General features: G+C 55.2%; 1 protein-coding gene across 6 annotated transcripts in view; it reads right to left on the reverse strand.

Annotated features, from left to right (window-relative positions):
• RARA (retinoic acid receptor alpha) overlaps nt 1-19,854 on the reverse strand; it is a 46,832-nt gene that overhangs the window by 12,372 nt on the left and 14,606 nt on the right. For 3 of the 6 annotated variants that reach the window (XM_032279752.1, XM_032279753.1, XM_032279754.1), the window contains exon 2: nt 13,139-13,665. In XM_032279752.1, the coding sequence (XP_032135643.1) occupies nt 13,139-13,316 (178 nt within the window). In that variant the 5' untranslated portion in view covers nt 13,317-13,665. Of the gene's footprint in view, nt 1-548; nt 724-2,264; nt 3,163-13,138; nt 13,666-19,854 lie in introns of those variants that run through there. The other 3 variants (XM_032279755.1, XM_032279756.1, XM_032279757.1) reach the window with 3 other exon arrangements.

Raw genomic sequence — 19,854 nt, forward strand, 5'->3', positions numbered from 1 at the left:
GCGGAGGTGTGAGTGGTTGAGATTGGTGGGGGACAGATGGGGAGCCACATCCTGTGCACCCCCCTTGTCCTCTAATGCACCGAAATGGGGGATCTGGGGAGAGAGGCAAGGTCGATAGGGCCCTGCAGGACCCAGGAGGCTGCCTTCTCCGACAGCCAACCTGCTCTTCCCACCTTCAGTGGAAGTGAAGTGGGCAGTGAATTCCCCAAGAGGGGGCTGGGGGCGGCTCCAGTCACCAGAGGACCTCCACACACACCAAGGGGTCCCTTCCAAGGCGGTGGCATTGGCCTCACATATTCTAGATGGAGTCTAGTTGCCACCCTCAGACTCCAGGTCCTTCCTGTGCCTTGGGGCAAGTCTCCAGTGCCCCCCCCTGCCATCACTCCCAACCTTGCAGCCTCAGGACCTGAGTCCACTGAGACCTCATTGACTTATACGAAAACTCACGCTCAGACTACGGGAACTCTAGGTCTACCCCACCCCAGAACGGGTGTGAGGACAGGTCTCCACTTTGCCGTGTCCAGTGGTTTAGGGGAAGCAGGGCTTACCAATACACTGTCCTACACGCCGTGATCCTCCTTCCCCTCCAGTTCTGGGCCAGGAAGAGCTGAGCTGTCCCCATGGGCTAAGAAGAGACGGGCTGGAGTCCAAGGTCTCAGATTCCAGCTTCTCTCCAGCCTCTGGAGAAGGTGGCCAAGGCAGTGGAAGGGGTGACTCTGGCAGCCCCTGCCCCAACTATCCCACTAGGGGAGAGGGGCCTTGCTCCAGCACTTGGAGAATGAGAAAAAAGGTCCTAAAGTCACCCTCTCACTCTCTCTCCTTCCAAAGTCAACGGTGGATATCCTCCCTCTGCTGTCTACAGCCACACAGCAGATTCAGACCCAGAGGCAAAGGTCGGGGACAGGACAATAGGAAAAGCTGGGATTGACGTGGCTCTGGGAGGACAGAGGTGGGCTCTCTGTCCATCTCAGGTCTCTCTTCTCGAAGCAAGAGGGGCTTCAGGTGGGGTAAGTCCTTTGCCCTTCAACCTTCTCCAATCTGCCAGGCCCCCTAGACCCACTCCACCCCTCCTCCCAGGCAGGCAGGAGGGAGGCAGCAGGTCTGGGAGGGTGGGAGATCCTCCAGGGAAGAGCTTTCCCCAGGAAAGAGCCCAAAGTCCAGTAGGTGAAGAAACCTGAGCCATCTAACAATAACCCCTTTGCGCCTGCTCCAGCCCACCCAGTGTATACTGCCTCACAGCTAGGCAGGAAAATGCCCAGGTGTATACCCTGGTGCTCCCAGCTCCTGGGTGTGCACAGAGCCCTTCCTCCCAGAGGAGCTTGCACCCAGGCAGGGGTCAACAAGGAGAAAAGGTGACTAGGCTGTCAGGATGCTAGGATTCTCATTAGTGCCCCTCTTAGGAAGGGACAGCCCAGGGCCTAGCTGTATTCCCAAGTGAATTCGGGTTAACAAAAGGACTCGGTGGTGGGGGGGGGTGCGGGGGAGGGGGGAGGGGGGAGGGCTGGGAAGGGATGCAGTCCTCATTTCCAGAGTAGCCCCAGACCCACAAAAACAAACTCATCCCCCAGAAAACAAGCCGGATTAGGATTAGGGGGAGAGGGATTCTTCCCACCAGAGCAGCTTCTTTCCCCTCCACTCCTGGGGATGAAAGCCTCGAAGATGACAGCCAAGTGTCTAGGGCCAGGACAACCCCAACATGGACCAAGTGCACCTTGCCAAGATGGAAGGTTGGTTAGGATGGCAGACGGGTGTCTGATGAAGTTGCCCCCTCTGCCACACCCCACTGTCAATAAGACATCGAGTGCTCCCCTGACACCCACTCTAATGACGCAAGAGCAGGGGCTGGGGGCAGCAGCTGTCGCACAGGAAGGGACTCTCCCTCGAGCTTTGGCAGGAGTGGGATCTGGGGAGGGGAGCAGACCTTTACCCCACCCTCCAGCCTGCTGTGAAGCTATTGGATTCCAGACAAGAAGATATAAACTGGGGGCAAGGGGCTTGGGCTTCATCTCTCCTGGAAGAAGTGACACAAGAGATGAAGGAATGTTTCTTGAAAAAAGGAACCCTCAAAGTTCCTCAGCCCTAATCTGAGAAATTGCACTCAGGGTTACTGGGGGCGGGGGGGGGGGGGGCGGGTTCAATTGTCCAGCAAGGGCAACATGGATTAAGTGAAAGGTAGAGACAAGATCCCTATCCCTGAGGAGCAGTGGAAGCCCTACCGCCCACTCCCACCCCCTGCAGCAGCAGAGGGAAAGGCCAGTACGTACAGTGGTTTGAGCCATTCCAAAGCGGAGTCCGGAGCGGGGTGGAGTAAGGACCCGAGGCGGGAAGCCCCTTCTCCGGGAGCAAACAAGCCCGGTTCTGGTTATAAAAATCCACCACTAGGAAGGGGTTAGGGGTGGGACCCCCCACTTCCACACTCTCGTACATCTTCCCCCTCGAAGGCAGGAGGTCCAAGTTCGGAAGTCCTGCGCGCCGCCCCCGTCAGTCAGCCGGCGGCGCCATCCGAGTAGAGCAGCTGGGGGCGAGGAGACGTCCCCTCGCCCTGACTGGTGACCCGGGCAGGGGGCCGCCCCCTGCCCTGAAGTCTCCGCGTCTAAGTCCGCCGGCAGCTTCGCCAGTCCCAGTGAGAAGCGGTGAAGTTGTGTGTGCTGGGAGCTGGGGATCCCTTGGCTCTCCTTGGGAAACCCGGTAGGGAACGCGAACTCAGCAGCTTCACCTCGAGGGGGCTCCCGTCCAGAGTCTCGTGGTGTCCGAGGCAGAGTCCCGCGGCTCCCCAAGTCCGCAGGCCAGGGGCGGGATCAGCGCGGGGCGGGGGGGTCAATGAGCACTTCCTCCTCCCCGCTGGGGCTCCCGGGCTTCTCCGGGGATTCTCCGTGGCGAGGATTCCGGGTGGGGGTGGGGACCCCGCGTGGTTCCGCCTCTGCCAGGCGAGGGACAGCCGGTGGCTCGCTAGGTCTCCGGTGGTGCGCGCCGCGGCACCCCCAACCTCAGCTCGCGCGCCCCCTCCCCTCCAGGTACCACCCCCTTTTCTCTGCCCCGCCCCGTCCAGGCGCCGCCCCTGGCTTAACCCATTCCCGGCGGGTCTGGCTGCAGCGGGAGAAACGCAGGGAACCGAGAGGGAGAGGCGGCCCGTGGACAGGCGAGTGGGGGCAGCCTGGGAAGGGGGAGGAAAGGAGAAGGAAGGGGGAAAGGCAAGAGGGGAGGAGTACATAGTAGAGGGAGGCCGAGTACAGGGAGAGGAGGGGGTTGCAGGGGGACTAGGACGGAAGAGGGGCGGGCGTCTTCCCTAGTCCCAGTTCCGGCTCCCAGGCTCCCAGGCTCCCCCAGTGTTTGGTCAATCCTCAGCCGAGTGAAGCCATGGTGGAGGTAGCGGTGGGGCGGTGAAGAGGGGGGTGGTCCTGGTGTCCTCCCCTTGACACACACCCCACCCAGGCTGTGCCTCATTTGCCTAATGCAATGCGGCTGAACTCTCGCTGAACTCGCCTGGCGGCGCCTCACCTCCGAGTGACCCACCCACCACTGCCCGTGACATCACCCGCCTGCGAGCCCCCTGCCCGGCTGGACCGGGCCACCTCCCCGGGAGACTCGGAGAGGAGAGCGGCCGCAGGAGGCGTAGGGCTGGGGTGCGCTGGGCTAAGTGTTGGCGCCCGGGTGTGACATTGTGCAGCTCGGAGGTTGTGTCGGAATGAGACACCGGTTTGTGTCATTGTCTGTGACATCATGTGTGACTCTCCAGCCGCCGGAACCCGACGCGGCAGCGCGGGTGCTGTTAGCACAAACACAAGCAGAGGGGGCTCTCCTCCCCACGCTCTGCGTGCTTCCGGTGAGCAAAGCCCCGCCCAGGGTGTCTCCCAGCTGGGGAACCAGGATCGGCCCCTGGTGCACTGTCCAGCCCTGGAGAGATAAAAGGAGGAGCTGGTGCCTTCCCGTTGACTATTTCATCCTGGAAGCCCTCGGGATGCACGTTTCATTGGAAGAAAGGCCTAGCTTGGGTAGGACCCTGGAGAGGAGATACCCCTGGAGGAGGGGGTATCCTATTAACCGCACTCTCTAAAAAGAAGAGTGGAGATGTACATGCTACCCAAGGATATTCTTCTGGAAGCCTGGTTCCTTATATACGTTGTCATTTTATACTCACAGCAACTTCAAGAGATAAGTTTTACAAATAAACAGGTCTCAGCAAGACTATGTGGGTTGTCCAAGATCACATTACTAATAATAAAGAGTAGGGCAGGGGTTTTAAATTTCTGCTGCCAAAGCCCATGTTCTTACCAAGCCAGGCCAATTCAAGGTATTTTTCTGAGAACCTTCTACGTGGACACCCTGGGGAACCTGCCCTGGTAGACCTTAAGGAGCAACAGCCATTAAGAAAATAATCACTATATACACACACAATTGCAAACTGAGATAATGGTATTATGCTCTGAATAATTAACAAAGGCACCTAATTTAGGTTGAACTAAATTAGAGAAGAACAAAAATAAAACAGACCTACCGTAAGGCAAAGTTTATAAGATAGTCAGGCAAAGAGTAGAAAGGAGTGTAGTCCCAGTAAAAGAGCAAGCCTGTGCAAAGGCCCTGGGGTTACAGAAGTTGGTGAGTTCATTCAAGGAATTGGCAGAAGGCTAGGATGATGGAGCATAAAATTCAAAAGGAAAAGGTAAACAAGACCAGGCTGGAGAGGTGGGCTCAGGCCAGACCAGGAGGGCTTATAGGCCTCAATAAGGCTTTTGGATTTTATCCTAAATGCAAGGAAAAGCCATAGAGAGATTCCAAGCAAAGGAGAGATAAGATCAGATTTACAGTGTAAAAAGATCTTTCCAGCAGTTGTGTGAAGAATGGATCATAGGAGGGCAAGAGAGACCAGGTAAAAGCTACTGCAGCAGTCCAGGCAGCAGACAAGGGTGGCTTAGCCTAGGAAACTGAAAGTGCTGATGGACAGAGGAAGGTAGAAGGTGGATTCACTAGATATTTTAAAGGTAAAATCAATGTGGCAGGGGGTGAGGTAGGAGGTAGCAAAGAGGCTTGTGTACGGCTTATGTATCAGTGAAATGCCTGAGACTGCAAAGCAGAGAAGTCCACTGGGCTGCTCGGCAGGTGGGTGTGGGGCCCTGAAGTGCAGTCAGGGTTGCAGATGGAATGCTGGGGTCTGGGGGCAGGTATGCAAATCTTGACAGTGGATGCGACCTACGGGGAAGAGGACAGAGTGCTTCCATGCCCTTGGGATCTTTCCTCTCAAATGATGGAGCTAGGCTCTGTGCTCACAGCTGCAAGATGCTAAGGGACTTGAGACTCTCTCCCTGCCATCAAAGACTTCGTGGTTAGGAAAAGAGGTCCCAAATGATTACAGCTCACGGCAGGAACAGGGGAGATGCAACTTCATGGTAGAGAGATGAGTGTTGTTAAAAAATAAATAAGGATTCACAGGCATTCTAAGTAGGGAGGGAGAGTGTGGCAAAGAAGGGGGAACATCTGTGAAGATTTCTGGGAAGAGGCGGCATTCAAGATGTTCCTTGAAGGAGAGATAGGATTTCCGGAGCTGGAGAGGAGAAGCTAGGGCAAGAGGCCTGTTCTGGGCAACAGCAAGGTCATGGGGCAGGTCAGAGCAGAACACAGTGTCCTGAGGCAGTGGGAGAAGAGGGAAACAAGGAAGGCTCTGGCCAGCAGCTGCGGCTGGGGGGCCTCTGGTGGCAGCTGTCTGCAGGCCTGGGGCCCCATCCTGCTCAGCCTTATCCCTCCGTCAGCTCCTTCTCAGGGCTTTGCGTTTAGTAAGCCCTCAGCAGGTGCGGGCTGAACTGGCCCCCACTTGTGCCAGGCAGGGCCTCCTCCTGTCCCCAACCCCATCTGGAGGGGACAAGAAACAGGAAATCATGAGGCCCAGTGCCAGGTGGACACTGGGTCCCAGTACAGAGTGGTGCCATCCCCCAAGACAGTGCCCAGCTCTACCCTGCCCCTCACTATCACAGCCTTGCTGGGTATGTGAAACTCACCAAGGGCCTCAGCAGGAAGTGGGCCACCATGGCCTAACAGCAACTTGCCCAGCCAGGGAAGGATCAGAAGTCTTGCTTTACTTTATTTATTTGAGACAGAGTCTCGTTCTGTCACCCAAGCTGGAATGCAGTGGTGTGATCTCAGCCCACTGCAACCTCCACCTCCAGGGTTCAAGTGATTCTCATGCCTCAGCCTCCCGAGTAGCTGGAATTACAGGCACACATCAGCATGCCCAACTAATTTTTGTATGTTTTGTAGAGATGTGGTTTTGCCATGTTGCCAAAGCTGGTCTCGAACTCCTGAGCTCGAGCGGTGTTCCCAACTTGGCCTCCTAAAGTGCTGGGATTACAGCCACCGTGCCTGGCCAGACGTTTTGCTTTAAAGAGAAGGAAACGGATTCGGAGAGAGCTTGAGTGACCTGCCCAAGGCCACACAGGAAGAACTGTCCTTTAAGACTCCTGCCCATGGAAAGCCCTTGGTCTGTGGGCTGCTTGAGGTTTCCAGCAACCCAGAAGCCAAAATGGGGAGGGGAGCACCTCTATTTCTGACAGCCAAAGGTTGAGTGGCCTCCAATCTACCCTGGGAGGCCTGACTCACTGGCAGTGCCCCAACTCCATAGAGGAGGAAGAGGAAGGCACTGCCCCAAAATCACTTAAGAGACGGGAACCACTTCCTCTTTCTGCAGACACTGCTCCCTCACAGGGCAGTCAGGCCTTCACTGGCACAGCCCCATAGGCAACACACCCCTTGGCATGGGGTAGACATGATACCTCCCGCCCTCACCCACCTCAAAGGAAGAAGGGCTTCCTTCCGAGTCCCCTCCCCCAGTGCATGCTGGGATCTTGTCCAGAGGGAACCTGTGCATTATCCTTCCTGGGAGATGAAAGGTGAGGGACCCCATATTCATTAAAAACTCCATGTAATGGCCTTTTGGCTGACTCTACATTTTGGCCAAGAGATAGGCATTGCTAGGCAGTACCCTCCCCTCGAGCTATGTCCCTCCTATTGTCCAGGGAAAGAGTGAGAAGCAGGGAGGGTGGGAGGATGCAGAGACTGCAACAGGGAGGAAGTGGCAGAGGATAGGAAGAAGGGAAGGACACAGCCTCCTCCTTTCTGCCTTCTGCTGGGGCTCACCCAGACCCTCAGGCACTCTCCAGTCTCTAGGCACACAAAGCAAATATGCAGCCACCCTTTTGGGGCTCCCATCCCCAGCTCCTCTGTTGATTGCTTGCAACTTCTTTGCCTCCATCCACAAATTGAAACAAAATAAGAATAAGAACTGTGGCTTTTACACTCTGTTCCTTCGTGTCTGTCTGGAGATGGGGGGGAGGGTGCCTGCTGAGTTCTGCAAACTCCCGTGGGCTACAGCGGGCAGATTTGGGGGTGGGGATGGTGTGAACAGATTGTATCCACAGCTTCCAGGACAGGAAGGAGATCTGGCCCAGGCCCCTTATCTTTCTTTCCCTCCAGCCTTCAGGATCCAAAACAGAGAAGACGGGGTATGGCTTGGGCCTTCCCTACGCCCCCTACCGGGGGAAGGCAGGTTCTAAGGCAGAGAAAGGGCCTCTGCAGTGAGGGAAGGGGTTTCAATCAGCAGTGAACCCCACTCCCCACGCTTCCCACACCCAAGAGTATGCCCTACAATCCCCTCTACCTATTCGGGATGGTGGAAAACAGCGTGGCTTTACAATCCTACAGTCATGATTCTGCAGTACTTTAACCTCCCCGAGCACTGTATCCTCTGTGTAAGAGGGGATAATGTCCCTCTTCCAGAATTGCAGGGATTAAGATTTGTGAAACACAGACAAAGCCCCTGACACACAGTAGGTGCTCTATAGATGTTAGCATTCCATTCTCTCCAGCTCCCACCTACAAAGGGTCAGGGTCCCATGGCATCAGGTCACATGCAAGGCACAGAGCTAAGGTAGTAGTCGATGATCTTGCCTAATCTGCAGCCCTCTGAGGTAGGTTCTGGTAATATCCCTATTTTACAGATGAAGAAACATTCTCAGCCGGGGCGCAGTGGCTCACGCCTGTGGTCCCAGCACTTTGGGAGGCCAAGGAAGGCAGATCCCTTGAGCTCAGGAATTCGAGACCAGCAGGCCACATTTTGAGGCCCTGTCTCAAAAAAAAAAAAAAAAAAAAATGAGGCCAGGCACGGTGGGTCATACCTGTAATCCCAGCGCTTTGGGAAGCCAAGGCAGGCAGATCACCTGAGGTCAGGAGTTCGAAACCAGCCTGGTCAACATGGCGAAACACCATCTCTACTAAAAATACAAAAGAATTAGACCAGTGTGGTGGCAGGTGCCTGTAATCGCAGCTACTCGGGAGGCTGAGGCAAGAGAATCACTTGAACCTGGGAGGTGGCGGTTTCAGAGAGCTAAGAGATTGCGCCACTGCACTCCTGCCTGGGTGACAGAGCAGGACTCCGTCTCAAAACAAAAGAAAAAACAAAAGAAAACAAAAAGAGAAACATGCTCTGAGAGGTTATCAGCAAGTAGTAAGTGACACAAATGTTCAAGTTGTTGTTTTTGAGACAGAGTCTTGCTCTGTCACCCAGGCTGAAGTGCAGTGGCATGATCTTGGCTAACTTTAGCCTCAGCCTCTTAGGCTCAAGCGATCCTTCCACCTCAGCCTCCCGAGTAGCTAGCTGAGACTACAGGTGCGTGCTGCCATATCCAGCTTTGGTAGAGGCAGGGTCTCGCTATGTTGCCCAGGCTGGTCTCAAACTCCTAGGCTCAACTCCCCACCTCAGCCTCCGAAAGTGCTGGAATTACAGGCATGTGTCACTGCACCTAGCCAGAGTCCAAGTTTTATTTATTTATTAATTTATTTTTGGAGACAGAATCTCACTGTATCCCCCAGGCTGGAGTGCAGGGGCGCGATCTCAGCCTACTACAACCTTCGCCTCCCGGATTCAAGCAATTCTCCTGCCTCAGCCTCCTGAGTAGCTGGGATTACAGACACGCACCACCTCGCCCAGCTAGTTTTTTTATTTTTAGTAGAGATGGAGTTTCACCATGTTGGCCAGGCTGGTCTCAAACTCCTGACCTCAGGTCATCTGCCCGCCTTGGCCTCCCAAAGTGCTGGGATTACAGGTGTGAGCCACCACGCCTGGCCCAGTGTCCAAGTTTTAAACTCATCACTACAATGCCTACTCCACAGCCCCCCAGTCAGACTCCTTTGCCCATGGAATTCCCAGGCTGAACAAAAAAGGCAGATCAGTTTTCCCCTCTGGCCAGGAAGAACAGTAAGAACCCAAACCAAAGACTACTCCTCTTTAAGCAGTCTATGCCCTAAGTCACACACCCCCGGCCCCAACACACAGACAAGTTGACTGTCCCCCCTCAGCTCTGGATTTAATTCTCCCAAAACACTCTCAGCTCTCTAACCCTCTCACCCAATACACACAAGTCATTAATCCCCTTCCCAACACACACCCAACCATGACCCCACCCCCAAAATACACACAACCATGACCCTCCCCATAGTGCACACAGAATCCCAGACCTCCACAGTAAACACCAGTCTTCAGAGACTAAGCCCCAGGGGCCGGCTTAGGGGGCGGGAGAGAATCGCTGTACCATCTCTAGGACTCCCACCCTGGCTCCCAGGGAGATTGTAGCACTACAAATACCCAGACCTCCCCACAATGACCTGGAGACAATTTCTGTTGGTCCCATAGGCTACTAGGTCTCTGAAGGGCATACCCAGGCCACCTACGGTGCTGCCTCCTCCCCATCTGGGGAGAAGGATGATGGGGGAGGAGGGACCCAACACCTTTGTTTGGTGGGAGGAAGCCTCATCAGCAAGGATTCCTACAAAAAGGGTGTGGGCAGGCCAGGGCAGACCACTGCTCCTGCAGGAATAGAGGACCATGGATTGTCATCTCTCCCAGGAAATGCTTCACCCTCAGCACCAGCCCTAAAGCCAGAAAAGCAGGGAAAACTAAACTGCCTCCATCTCTGAGACCAGGCATGTGACAATTTTATCTGTCATGCTTTCCTACCCAGAGCTCAGGAGCTCTGTCCACCAGGCAGCCCCAGCTCTGCAGAAGGAGGGAGATGCCAGGCTCCTTCAGACCCGTGCCACACCTCTGGTCCCAGAGATGAGGAAGGTCAGGGAGAAGCTCAGAAGCTAAGGGGCTGGGTTCAGAGAAAAGTTGTTGTTGTTTACTAGAGAGAGGGGAGGGACAAGGAAACCAGAAGGCTCACAGAGGGAGGGGGCAGGAAGGGGGCATTGCCTAACCTGGGTGGAGAAGGCCAAAGGAGGCTACACTTGCCTGAAATGTGGGCACCCCACCCATATTTGGGGAGAAGGTTACCAGGATGGGAAGCCCTCCCCACCCATCTCTAAGAAAGAGGAAGAAGCTTGCAACATTCAGGGGAGGGCAAAACATTTGCTCCCTCTGGCCAGGATGGGCAAGGATGGGCCAGGCCCCTGCCCCCACCTCCAACCCTTCAACGAGCCCAGGCTGCAGGTGAAGAGAGTGTCTGGGAACTCTGTTGCCATCACCTGGGTTAGGACAAATTGTCCACAAGCACCAGGTCGCAGGTCCCCAACTTCTCCCCCTTCAAAAATCCTGCCCTGAGCTGGGTGCAGTGGCACATGCCTATGTCTCCAGCACTTTGAGAGGCGAAGGCAGGAGGACTGCTTGAGCTCAGGAGTTTGATACCAGCCTGGGCAACATGGTAAGACCTTGTCTCTGAAAGATCAAAAAATTAGCCTGGTGTGGTGATGCACACCTGTAGTCCCAGTTACTCGCAAGGATGCCTTAAGCCCAAGAGATCAAGCCTGCAGTGAGCTGTGATCCTGCCACTGCACTCCTGCCTGGGAGACAGAGTGAGACCCTATATAAAAAAAAAAAAAAGAAAGCCAGGCGTGGTGGCTCACGCCTATAATCCCAACACTTTGGGAGGCTGAGGCAGGCAGATGACTTGAGGCCAGGAGTCCAAGGCTGGCCTGGCCAACATGGCAAAACCCCATCTCTACTAAAAATACCAAAAATTTAGCTGGGTGTGGTGGCACGCACCTGTAATCACAGCTATTCGGGAGCCTGAGGCATGAGAATTGCTGGAAGCTGGGAGGCAGAGATTACAGTAAGCCAAGATGGCACCACTGCGCTCCAGCCTGGATGACAGAGCAAGACCCTGTCTTTCTTTCTTTTTTTTTTTTTTTTTTTTTTTTTTTGGGACGGAGTTTCGCTCTTGTTACCCAGGCTGGAGTGCAATGGCGTGATCTCGGCTCACCGCAACCTCCGCCTCCTGGGTTCAGGCAATTCTCCTGCCTCAGCCTCCTGAGTAGCTGGGATTACAGGCACGTGCCACCATGCCCAGCTAATTTTTTTTTGTATTTTTAGTAGAGACGGGGTTTCACCGTGTTGACCAGGATGGTCGCGATCTCTTGACCTCGTGATCCACCCACCTCGGCCTCCCAAAGTGCTGGGATTACAGGCTTGAGCCACCATGCCCGGCCCGACCCTGTCTTAAAAAATAAAAATAAAATCCTACCCTGTCAGGAAGCAGACATTCTTCTAGTTCCAGTGACCCAATCCCAGAATATAAATCACAGTCCCTTTAAATGCAGTGAATATTCTACAAAGGTACACCAGCTCATTCCCCAGCAACCCTAAAACCGCAGAGGCTGGCCTCTACCCATCACTAACACAGACTGGAGGACCAGACAAAAATCAGTCCCCAGACTCTATCCATCCCACACTCCTATGTGAGGTGAAGAGAAGAGACAGCAGAAACAGAAGACGAAGGTTTGATAAGGGGTGGCAGGAGAAACTGAGGCAGCACCTGCCTGCCCCCTGGCCCCAGAGCAGAAAGGGTAGGGAACATAAAGAAGCACAGACTTAGAGCCCCTGCTCCTGGTGGCTGGTGGAGCCTGGGAGGGAGGGGGCCACAGCTAAGCCAGAGGAGGCAATCCAGGAAGCAGTGGTGGCGGTGGGCAGCCAGCCAGTGCGGGCAGTGGGGCGCCCCGCCAGGGCCTGCCCCAGGGACAAAGAGACTCCCTGGCTCCGGAGAGACAGCGCTGCCCCCACACTGAGAAGGGGGCACTGACCCAGCCCAGCCAGGCACACAGGGCAGTGGTGCCAGGCAGCTTGCCCACAGCCTGAGAGGGTGGTGGGTGCCCAGGGCAGAGTGTGCAGTCCCTGCCGGCCAGGAGAGGTGGGACACATTTCTCAGGTCAGCAGCTAACTGGCTGGCCAGCCAGCAGCCCATGACCCATTCTGCTGCTTCCACCCCCTCCCGTCCCAGGCCAGGCCCCTGCTCCCTCCTCCCCCAAGCCCTGGCCTGGCGCCCAGCTGGGCCCTGGGGGCCAGAGTTACTGTAAGTGGCCTGGCAGGCCCCAGCCCTGGACTCTGCCAGCTGGCCATAGCTGCCGCCACCTCCCACTACCTGGCTCGGCCAGCCGGCGAAGGGTACTAAGACCCCTGCCCTGCCAACGAGTGACCCCCCATGGCAGAGGGTGGAGACAAAGAAAACACAGGCCCTGCCAAGACCACGCATGCATCCGGGGCCAGAGTCCAGGCCAAGTGTCCCCTCCTGGGACACTCACCCTATTCACCCGGCCAGACCGTGGGCCCCTCCCTCTCATCCTCCCCACAAAGGGAAGCACATCCTAGCATGGCCGGGGGTGGAGCTGGCAGGGGTAGAGGTGGGGTTCCAGCCAGCCTTCCTCGGTCTGCTCCTTGAAGCCCTTTCCCTCAAGAGGCACCGAGTGGGGGTGGGGCATAGGTGGTGTGCTGCTCTCACTCTAGGTAGAGCTGCCATTTCCATCAAACGTCAAGAGGTTTGTTTACCCACCTCCAGCCTCTGTGTCCAGTCCTTGGAGCTATTTTATAAGGCCCCAACAGCATAGCACAGAAGAGGGGTGCGAGCGCCACTGCAGGCCAGAATAGCATGGTTTCATCTCCCCTTCTGCCACCCCCAACTTCAAACACAGCCACCATGATTGGCCTACAGGCCACAGGGCCTTCATTTTCAAGATCTCAAATGATGGTCACCCCAACTGGAGAAGACCTTGCGGAGCACCACCGCCTTCCACTCACAGCAGAACCGATGTGTCCAGAGCCCAAGCTCTGAGGCCCACCGCCCTCCACGGTCCCCTCCACCCCCTTTCCCCCGATACCCAGACTTACTGGCTGGGGATGGTGTGCTATATCCACTAACTGGAAGCTGGTGCTGGAGAGTGGTCAGAGCGCCTGGTGGGGAGAGTCCACCCAGCATAGGAGGGAAGAAGAAGGCGTAGGGAGGCACTGGGTACCCATTGAGGTGCCCAGCCCCAGGTGTCGGGCAGGAGCTGCTGTTGCTGGCCATGCCAGGCGGCCACAGTCAGAAGGGAGGCAGACAGTCTGGCAGGGGGCTCTGGCGGGCTTCAGACCGCCCCTCCTCGGGGCATGGGGCCTGGGCCCAGATGGGGTTTGGGTGGTCAGCCCACCCGCCCTGTCCTGGAGCAGCTGTCCTCTAATCTCAGTCTCCTGGAGCCCCACCCTAGCTGGGGTCCAAGTGGGTTGGGGGATGTCTCAAGAGCCGGTCCTTTGGTCAAGCAGTTCTGTGAGCTGGCACTTTCCTGGGAAGGTCCAGAGCTGGCCTTCAGAGCATCAAAAAAGATCCCACTCCTAGATGCGCCACAGCTAGGCGGCTGAGGGGGCCATGTCCTGTGACACTGCAGAAAGAAGAAAGACAGGTGAGTGGGCACTGAGGAACAGGCACACGGGCATTCCCCATGGAGCTCCCCAACCTGAGCTGCTGGAGATTTTCCCGTGGCACCCAGCTGAGCAGACAGCTGGCACCATGCCTGGCTGGCAGAGATGACCTGGAAGCAGGGCCCAGACACTGCTAGGGGTGGCAGGATAGCACAGCCAGGCTGGGGAGACACGGGCAGAACTCAGAGACTTGAAAGCCCTCTCCCCAACAATCCTGAGGGGAAAGAGTCCACAGTGCCACCTCAAGGGATCACTGCAGCAGAAGCAGGCAGCTGGCCCTCCTTCCCCCAGTGAGGGTTACCTGAGGTCAAGATGCAGAGAATGTGTGCTTGTGGGGAAGAGGGAGGGGGAGGAAAAGCCGCTTCCCTAAAGCATTGGCACTTCTCAGAAAAATGACTCCTAAGCCAGGAGGCCCCTCTTACACCACTTCCCCCCCCAAATCCAAGCCCCAGCACCCCAGACAGGTTTGTCCCACAGGCCCTGGGAGGAGGCCCATTTACATACACACGAACAGGAAAATGGGAACCAAGGACTCCTAGGTATCACCTCCAGTGCTTAACAGCATGGACGGTCCAGGGGTAGGTGATGTGTAAGAGGGCAAGGACTGCCCAGGAAGACTCCTACCCCCAGGCAAGGAAGGAGAGATTGATCTCAGGGTTCACCCACATACTTCTGTCTGCAGCAGCAAAACACACTGAGTAGGGTGGGAGGTGGGCAGAAGATGAAAGGCCAGATGCCCCCTTCACCAGTGTGAATACAGATCCACACAGTTTGAACAGCTGGCACCAGAGGATATGTACAGATAATACCATGAGGGAGACAGAGAGACAGAGATGAACCCAGAGATTCCACAACACAGTGAGACAGACAGGCAGCAACACGAGCAAAGAGAGAGAACACAAGGAACATATCCACAAGAGGACAAGAGGATGTTTCCAATCCATTTTGGGTATAGGTTATACATAAACATATATGCACATATTCATTTATGATATATATATATATATATATATATATATGAAAGACAAAAGAAAAGAGACAGGCAAAAAAACATGGCCAATCAAAAGCACAATGAGGCCGACACGGTGGCTCAGGCCTGTAATCCTACCACCTTGGGGGGCCAAGGTAGGTAGATCACCTGAATCAGGAGTTCAAGACCAGCCTGACCAACATGGCAAAACCCCATCTCTACTAAAAATACAAAAGTTAGCCAGGTACGGTGGCACATGCCTGTAATCCCAGCTACTCGGGAGGCTGAGGCAGGAGAATTGCTTGAACCCATGAGGCAGTGAGCCGAGATTGCACAACTGCACTTCAGCCTGGGCAACAAGAGTGAGACTCCATCTCAAAAAAAAAAAAAAAAGCACAATGAGATACCACTTCATACCCACTAGGCTAGCTATAATAAGAAAGACAGATAATAACAAGTATTGGTAAGGATGTGGCGAAATTAGAATCCTCATATGTTGCTGGTGGGAATGTAAAATAGAATAGCTGTTTTAGAAAACAGTTTGGCAGTTCCTTAAACGGTTAAACACAGCAGTAGCATATGACCCAGCAATGCTCCTCCCAGGTTATCTACCCAAGAGACATGACAATGTAAGTCTACAGAAAGATTTATGTATGAACATTTACAGCATCATTATTCCTAACGGCCAAAAAGTGGAACCAACCCAAAAATCCATCAACTGACAGGGGCTGGGGCATGGATGTGAGGAAAATGGGAAGTGACTGTTGATGGGTATGGGGACTCTTTTTGGGGTGATGAAAATGTTTTAAAATTGATTGTGTGGTAGTTGCCCAACTCTGAATATACTAAAACCACTGAATTATACACTTTAATGGGTAAATGTTATGGTATGTGAATGATATCTCAATAAAGCTGTTTTAAAAAGAGGGAAGAAAGAAAAGAAACAGGGCCACAGAGACTCAAAATAAGGATTGTCCCTTTTCTAACACCCCCTATACCTTGCCACTCCACCCCAAGCTCAGGATACACTAGGTTCCAAGTTCTATGCCCCAGACTCCAGGCTCAAACCTGGAGTCCTGGGGACATGCACATGGCCAGCATTTGGTTGAGGACCAGGCCTGGGAAGGGGGAGCTCCTGCCAAGGACACTGTGGAAGAGGCCAGGACTTCTGGCCCAGCTGAGCCACCCAGGCAGCCAGCCTGTGTGGAACTGAGGGAGAGGGGGCAGGAGGGGATAGGTACTGGGCTAGGGAGGGGAAGTTGCCCCAGAAGTAAAATCTGGTAATGACCACGATTTTTACTGTTACTTATTATGACAATCATAGGGCCTCTCTCCTCACGCCTGAATAAAGAGTCCCCTTCCTTCCCCAGGCCCCTGCCAAATCCCTCCTAGGCTGAGGGCTGATGTCAGAGGAACAGGGCCCCACCCACTGGAACAGCTGCCACCCTGGCCCTGCACCCCCCCATACACACACTCCTGTGGGGCCCTACACAATGGGAACTGGAGCTGGGGGAGCCATGCAAAGGAAGAAGGGGCTGGCAGAACCTCATTGTTCCTACAGTTGGACCCTCACACACAAATACACACCACACGCTTGCAGAAACTCATGCATGCAGGTCTAGAGAAAACATCTGGGTGGGCAAGAGCACATCTGCAGCCCCAGCCTGTGTGTGTGCAGGCATGCATGTGAGGAGAGGGAGCCTGGAGATACCATCTCTCCACACCTGGGCTCCACCACACAATGAACACAGCTCAGAAACTGCATGCATAGGCCCCAGTACACAGCTCCCCAAAGACACAACCACAGCCCCACAGTCTCCAAAACTGCACATTCTCCGGTCCTCACACAGCCAGGCTGGCCCTTATACCTGCTACTTCTGCCAGAAGATGCTCTGAGGTCCTCCCTGTGGGCCTAGCCCATGCCCCAGGTCCACAAGTACTCAGGTGAATTCACACTCACACAGAGGCCTGCCTCTCTCAAGGTGAGGCCCAAGGGGCAGCTGACCCAAAGCGAGGCATCCATAATCCAGGCTGAGGCCCAGAAAGCCATCACTGCAGACCCCAGGCATCCTGACCCAGCCTTTAGGGTATGGGAGGCCAGTTCAGTCAGTCCAGCCTGGACCCTCTGGAACCCACCCGTGATCCCAGAGAAGAGAGAACCACAGCCCCCTCAACTCTGCCCCTGAGGAGTTTAAAACTGAACCAAACTTCAATCCCCACTACTCCAACCTCATCCCCCAGCCCACCACCCACACACACTACAGGGCAAGGCTGGAAGCCTCCTCAAACCCCTATCAGAGCGTCCAAAAAGCCTAACCTATCTCTGCCTGCAAACTTCAGTGCAAATTTACTCAGCTCCCTGGGGAGGGCCTTGAGCCGCAGGAGGGGTTAAAGGTCACAAAAATGGGCCAAGGGCCAGACAGACCAGAGAACAGGGATGGGCAAGGGCAGGGATGACCAGGGTGGGCCTGAAAGAAGCACAGGCTCTGCCTCAGAAGGTCCTTCAGGAGCTATGACCCCCAGAGAGATGCCTGGGCCTCAGCCCCCTACATCCCAGGGGTGGAGAAGGCCCCAGCAGAGAATCGAAACCAGTACCAAATAGAGGGAAAACAAACTACCCACATCCAACCTCCGCCCTACGCCAGCCACCTCCACTGCCCATGGGCACCCTCCCCTGAGAGAGAGAAAGCCACAGGCCCACACCTCCAGTATACCAAGCCTAGCCTAAGCACAGCAGTTAAAGGGGTAGGGGGCTGGAGCTCCTGCAACCAACCCCACAGCCCTGCTCACTGGGGCCGCTTTTACCCTCAGAAGGTGCTAGGATCCCTTCCCCAGCATCAGTGTCCCTAGTGCCCATGCGTTATACTGCAGAGTCACACACCTAGAGAAAAAGGTGAGAGCTTTCTGAGCCATGAAGATGCGAGAAACAACCAAATGCTGGAAGGGTCAAATCTCAGCTCTGCCACTCTGGGTGACCTTACACAAGTCACTTAACCTCTCTAAGCATCTGTTTACTCACCTGTGAACTGCCTACCTCAACAATGGGTTGTGTGATTTCAGACAGGAAGTCCTGGAAAGCACCCAGCCCAGAGCCTGGCACAGGGGAGGCGCCGGGCAACTGCAGCCCTCCATCCCCACACCTCTTGCCAGCACCTTGGTGCACCTCAGCAGTCACCCTGCTTTCCCTTGCCTCACCCCACCCAGGGCAACATCTGTTGACAGGGCCAGGAGGGAGAATTACCCATTTCCCAGGGTCTGCTTCCCCTCAGACGGAGGAGAGGGATGTGGGGAAAGGGATATTCAGGGTGTGGGTGGAGGCCTGACCACAACCCTTTCCCAAATTCCCTTCTTTCATTTCACAAACCAAAAAAGGGAAACCTTTGGATTTGGAGAGGGGAGAAGGGGAAGAGAAATAGACCATTTCCTCTCCTGTACTCAGGAGAGAAGAGCAGGGGACCCCAAACTCAGCCTGGCCTGGGCCCAGCCTCCCTTCCTCATTCAGTTCTCTCTGCTCTCCTGGCTCCCCGGAAACAATGGTTCCCAAGAAATAGAAGTCAGGCAGTCTCAGAGGGGCTGAGAGAAGGGGAAAAGGATTGGGGAGCTTAAAGGAAGGGGAGACTGGGGGTTTCCTAAGCATTCTAGACAGTTAGTGAATCATATGCAAATGACACCTAGAGCTCAAGCTCAACTTGGGCAGGAGGGACTCTAGCCTTGGCAGAAACAAAGCCCTGCCGCCTTTGGACCCCTATCCTGCCAGGAGCTGGCCAAGCAAGGCAGAACAGGCTAGATTCTAAACTAGAACCATTTCCACACTTTCTAGGAAAACACACTCCCGTTTGTACAAAGAGACAACCTCTCCCCTCCCCCACACTCCTCATATCTGCAGACAGGGGTTGGGGAGCAGCCGTGACTACTCCCCACTTGTTCAAGGGTCCCCTCTGGCCTAGGCTCGCACTTCTCTCCTCCCTGGCAAGCCAGCAACCCAGCCACTTGGATCCTCTGTTTCCTGTCTGTTCACCAGGGTCTGGGCTGCAGGAAGCCAGGTTAGCGCAGCCTCATTTTAAAAGAGCCTACCCTAGGAGGGCTTGAGAAGGATCATCTGGGGGTAGCTGAGATAGCTGTAGGGTACCTCTTCCCCACGAACCCCACAGAACCTGGGGCTAGCCTTGCTAGAACTAGGACTGGTTTGAAAACCTGCCCTAGTCGGCGCAGCCATAAGCATGTCCTCCTGGGAGCTAGGAGAAGGAGGAAGTCTAGTGTCTCACCTCCCGTTGCTACTACTGCCCACTGCCTCGGGACACAGTGACTTGTCCCAAAAGAACAGGTTCAGTGTCCTCCACAACCTGTGTTCCACTCAGCCCAGGGTTCTTCCCCAGCTACGCAGAGCTGCAGGACCCCCACACGCCATAATCTCAGCAGTGACTGGATACCAAGCAGAAAGGGCGAATGGACAACCCAAGCTCAGGGCAGTCCAGGTTCTAGGAGGAGGAAGTGGGGGTCTCTGCTGGTCACGGCTGTGCTCCCAACTCCTCCATCCCCAGGGGCCATACTCCAGATCCTCCAGGGGACATGCTTAGGACTTCTAAAGCCCAGGGTGGCTGAGAGGTCCACCTAGAACCAGAACTGAAGCCTCCCTACTCCAAGCAGCGAGTAGGTCAAAGGGCAGGGGGTAATTCAGGCCTCAAGGAGAGGGACCAACCCACAGGGAAGGAAAAAAAAACAAAAATGGGAAGAGGAAGAGATGAGCCTACTGAGGCCACAGCCAGACCACAGAAATGTGTGGACCATACACAGGCAGTTCTGTTGGGTGAGAGACCAAAGGGGCACAGACAAAAGGGGACCCCCTAGCTTGGAAACCACCGACCTCATATCCAGCCTGGCACGGGGCTTTCCCCGCCCTCACCTTGGCAGCTGTCCCCCTCACCACTACCTCCCCTCCACGCTACCAAGCAGGAAGCACAGCTCTCTCACAATGCAGGAACAGCTCACAGAGAAACAGGCAGGGCCAGGGTGGGGAGACAGGCTGCAGCAACCCCCACCCCTCTCCTCAGCTCAGCCCAACCCTGTGACTGCCATATTCTAAGTCCTAGGGCAAACTGCCAGCAGGACTAGATGGTACCAGCCCCCTCCCAGCATCCCACCCTGGGGACCCACACTGCAGGGAATCCAGGAATACAAC

This window comes from Sapajus apella, unplaced genomic scaffold (assembly GCF_009761245.1).
Source record: "Sapajus apella isolate SASKATOON/1434 unplaced genomic scaffold, GSC_monkey_1.0 scaffold12, whole genome shotgun sequence".
In the NCBI taxonomy this organism is placed as follows: Eukaryota; Metazoa; Chordata; class Mammalia; order Primates; family Cebidae; genus Sapajus; species Sapajus apella.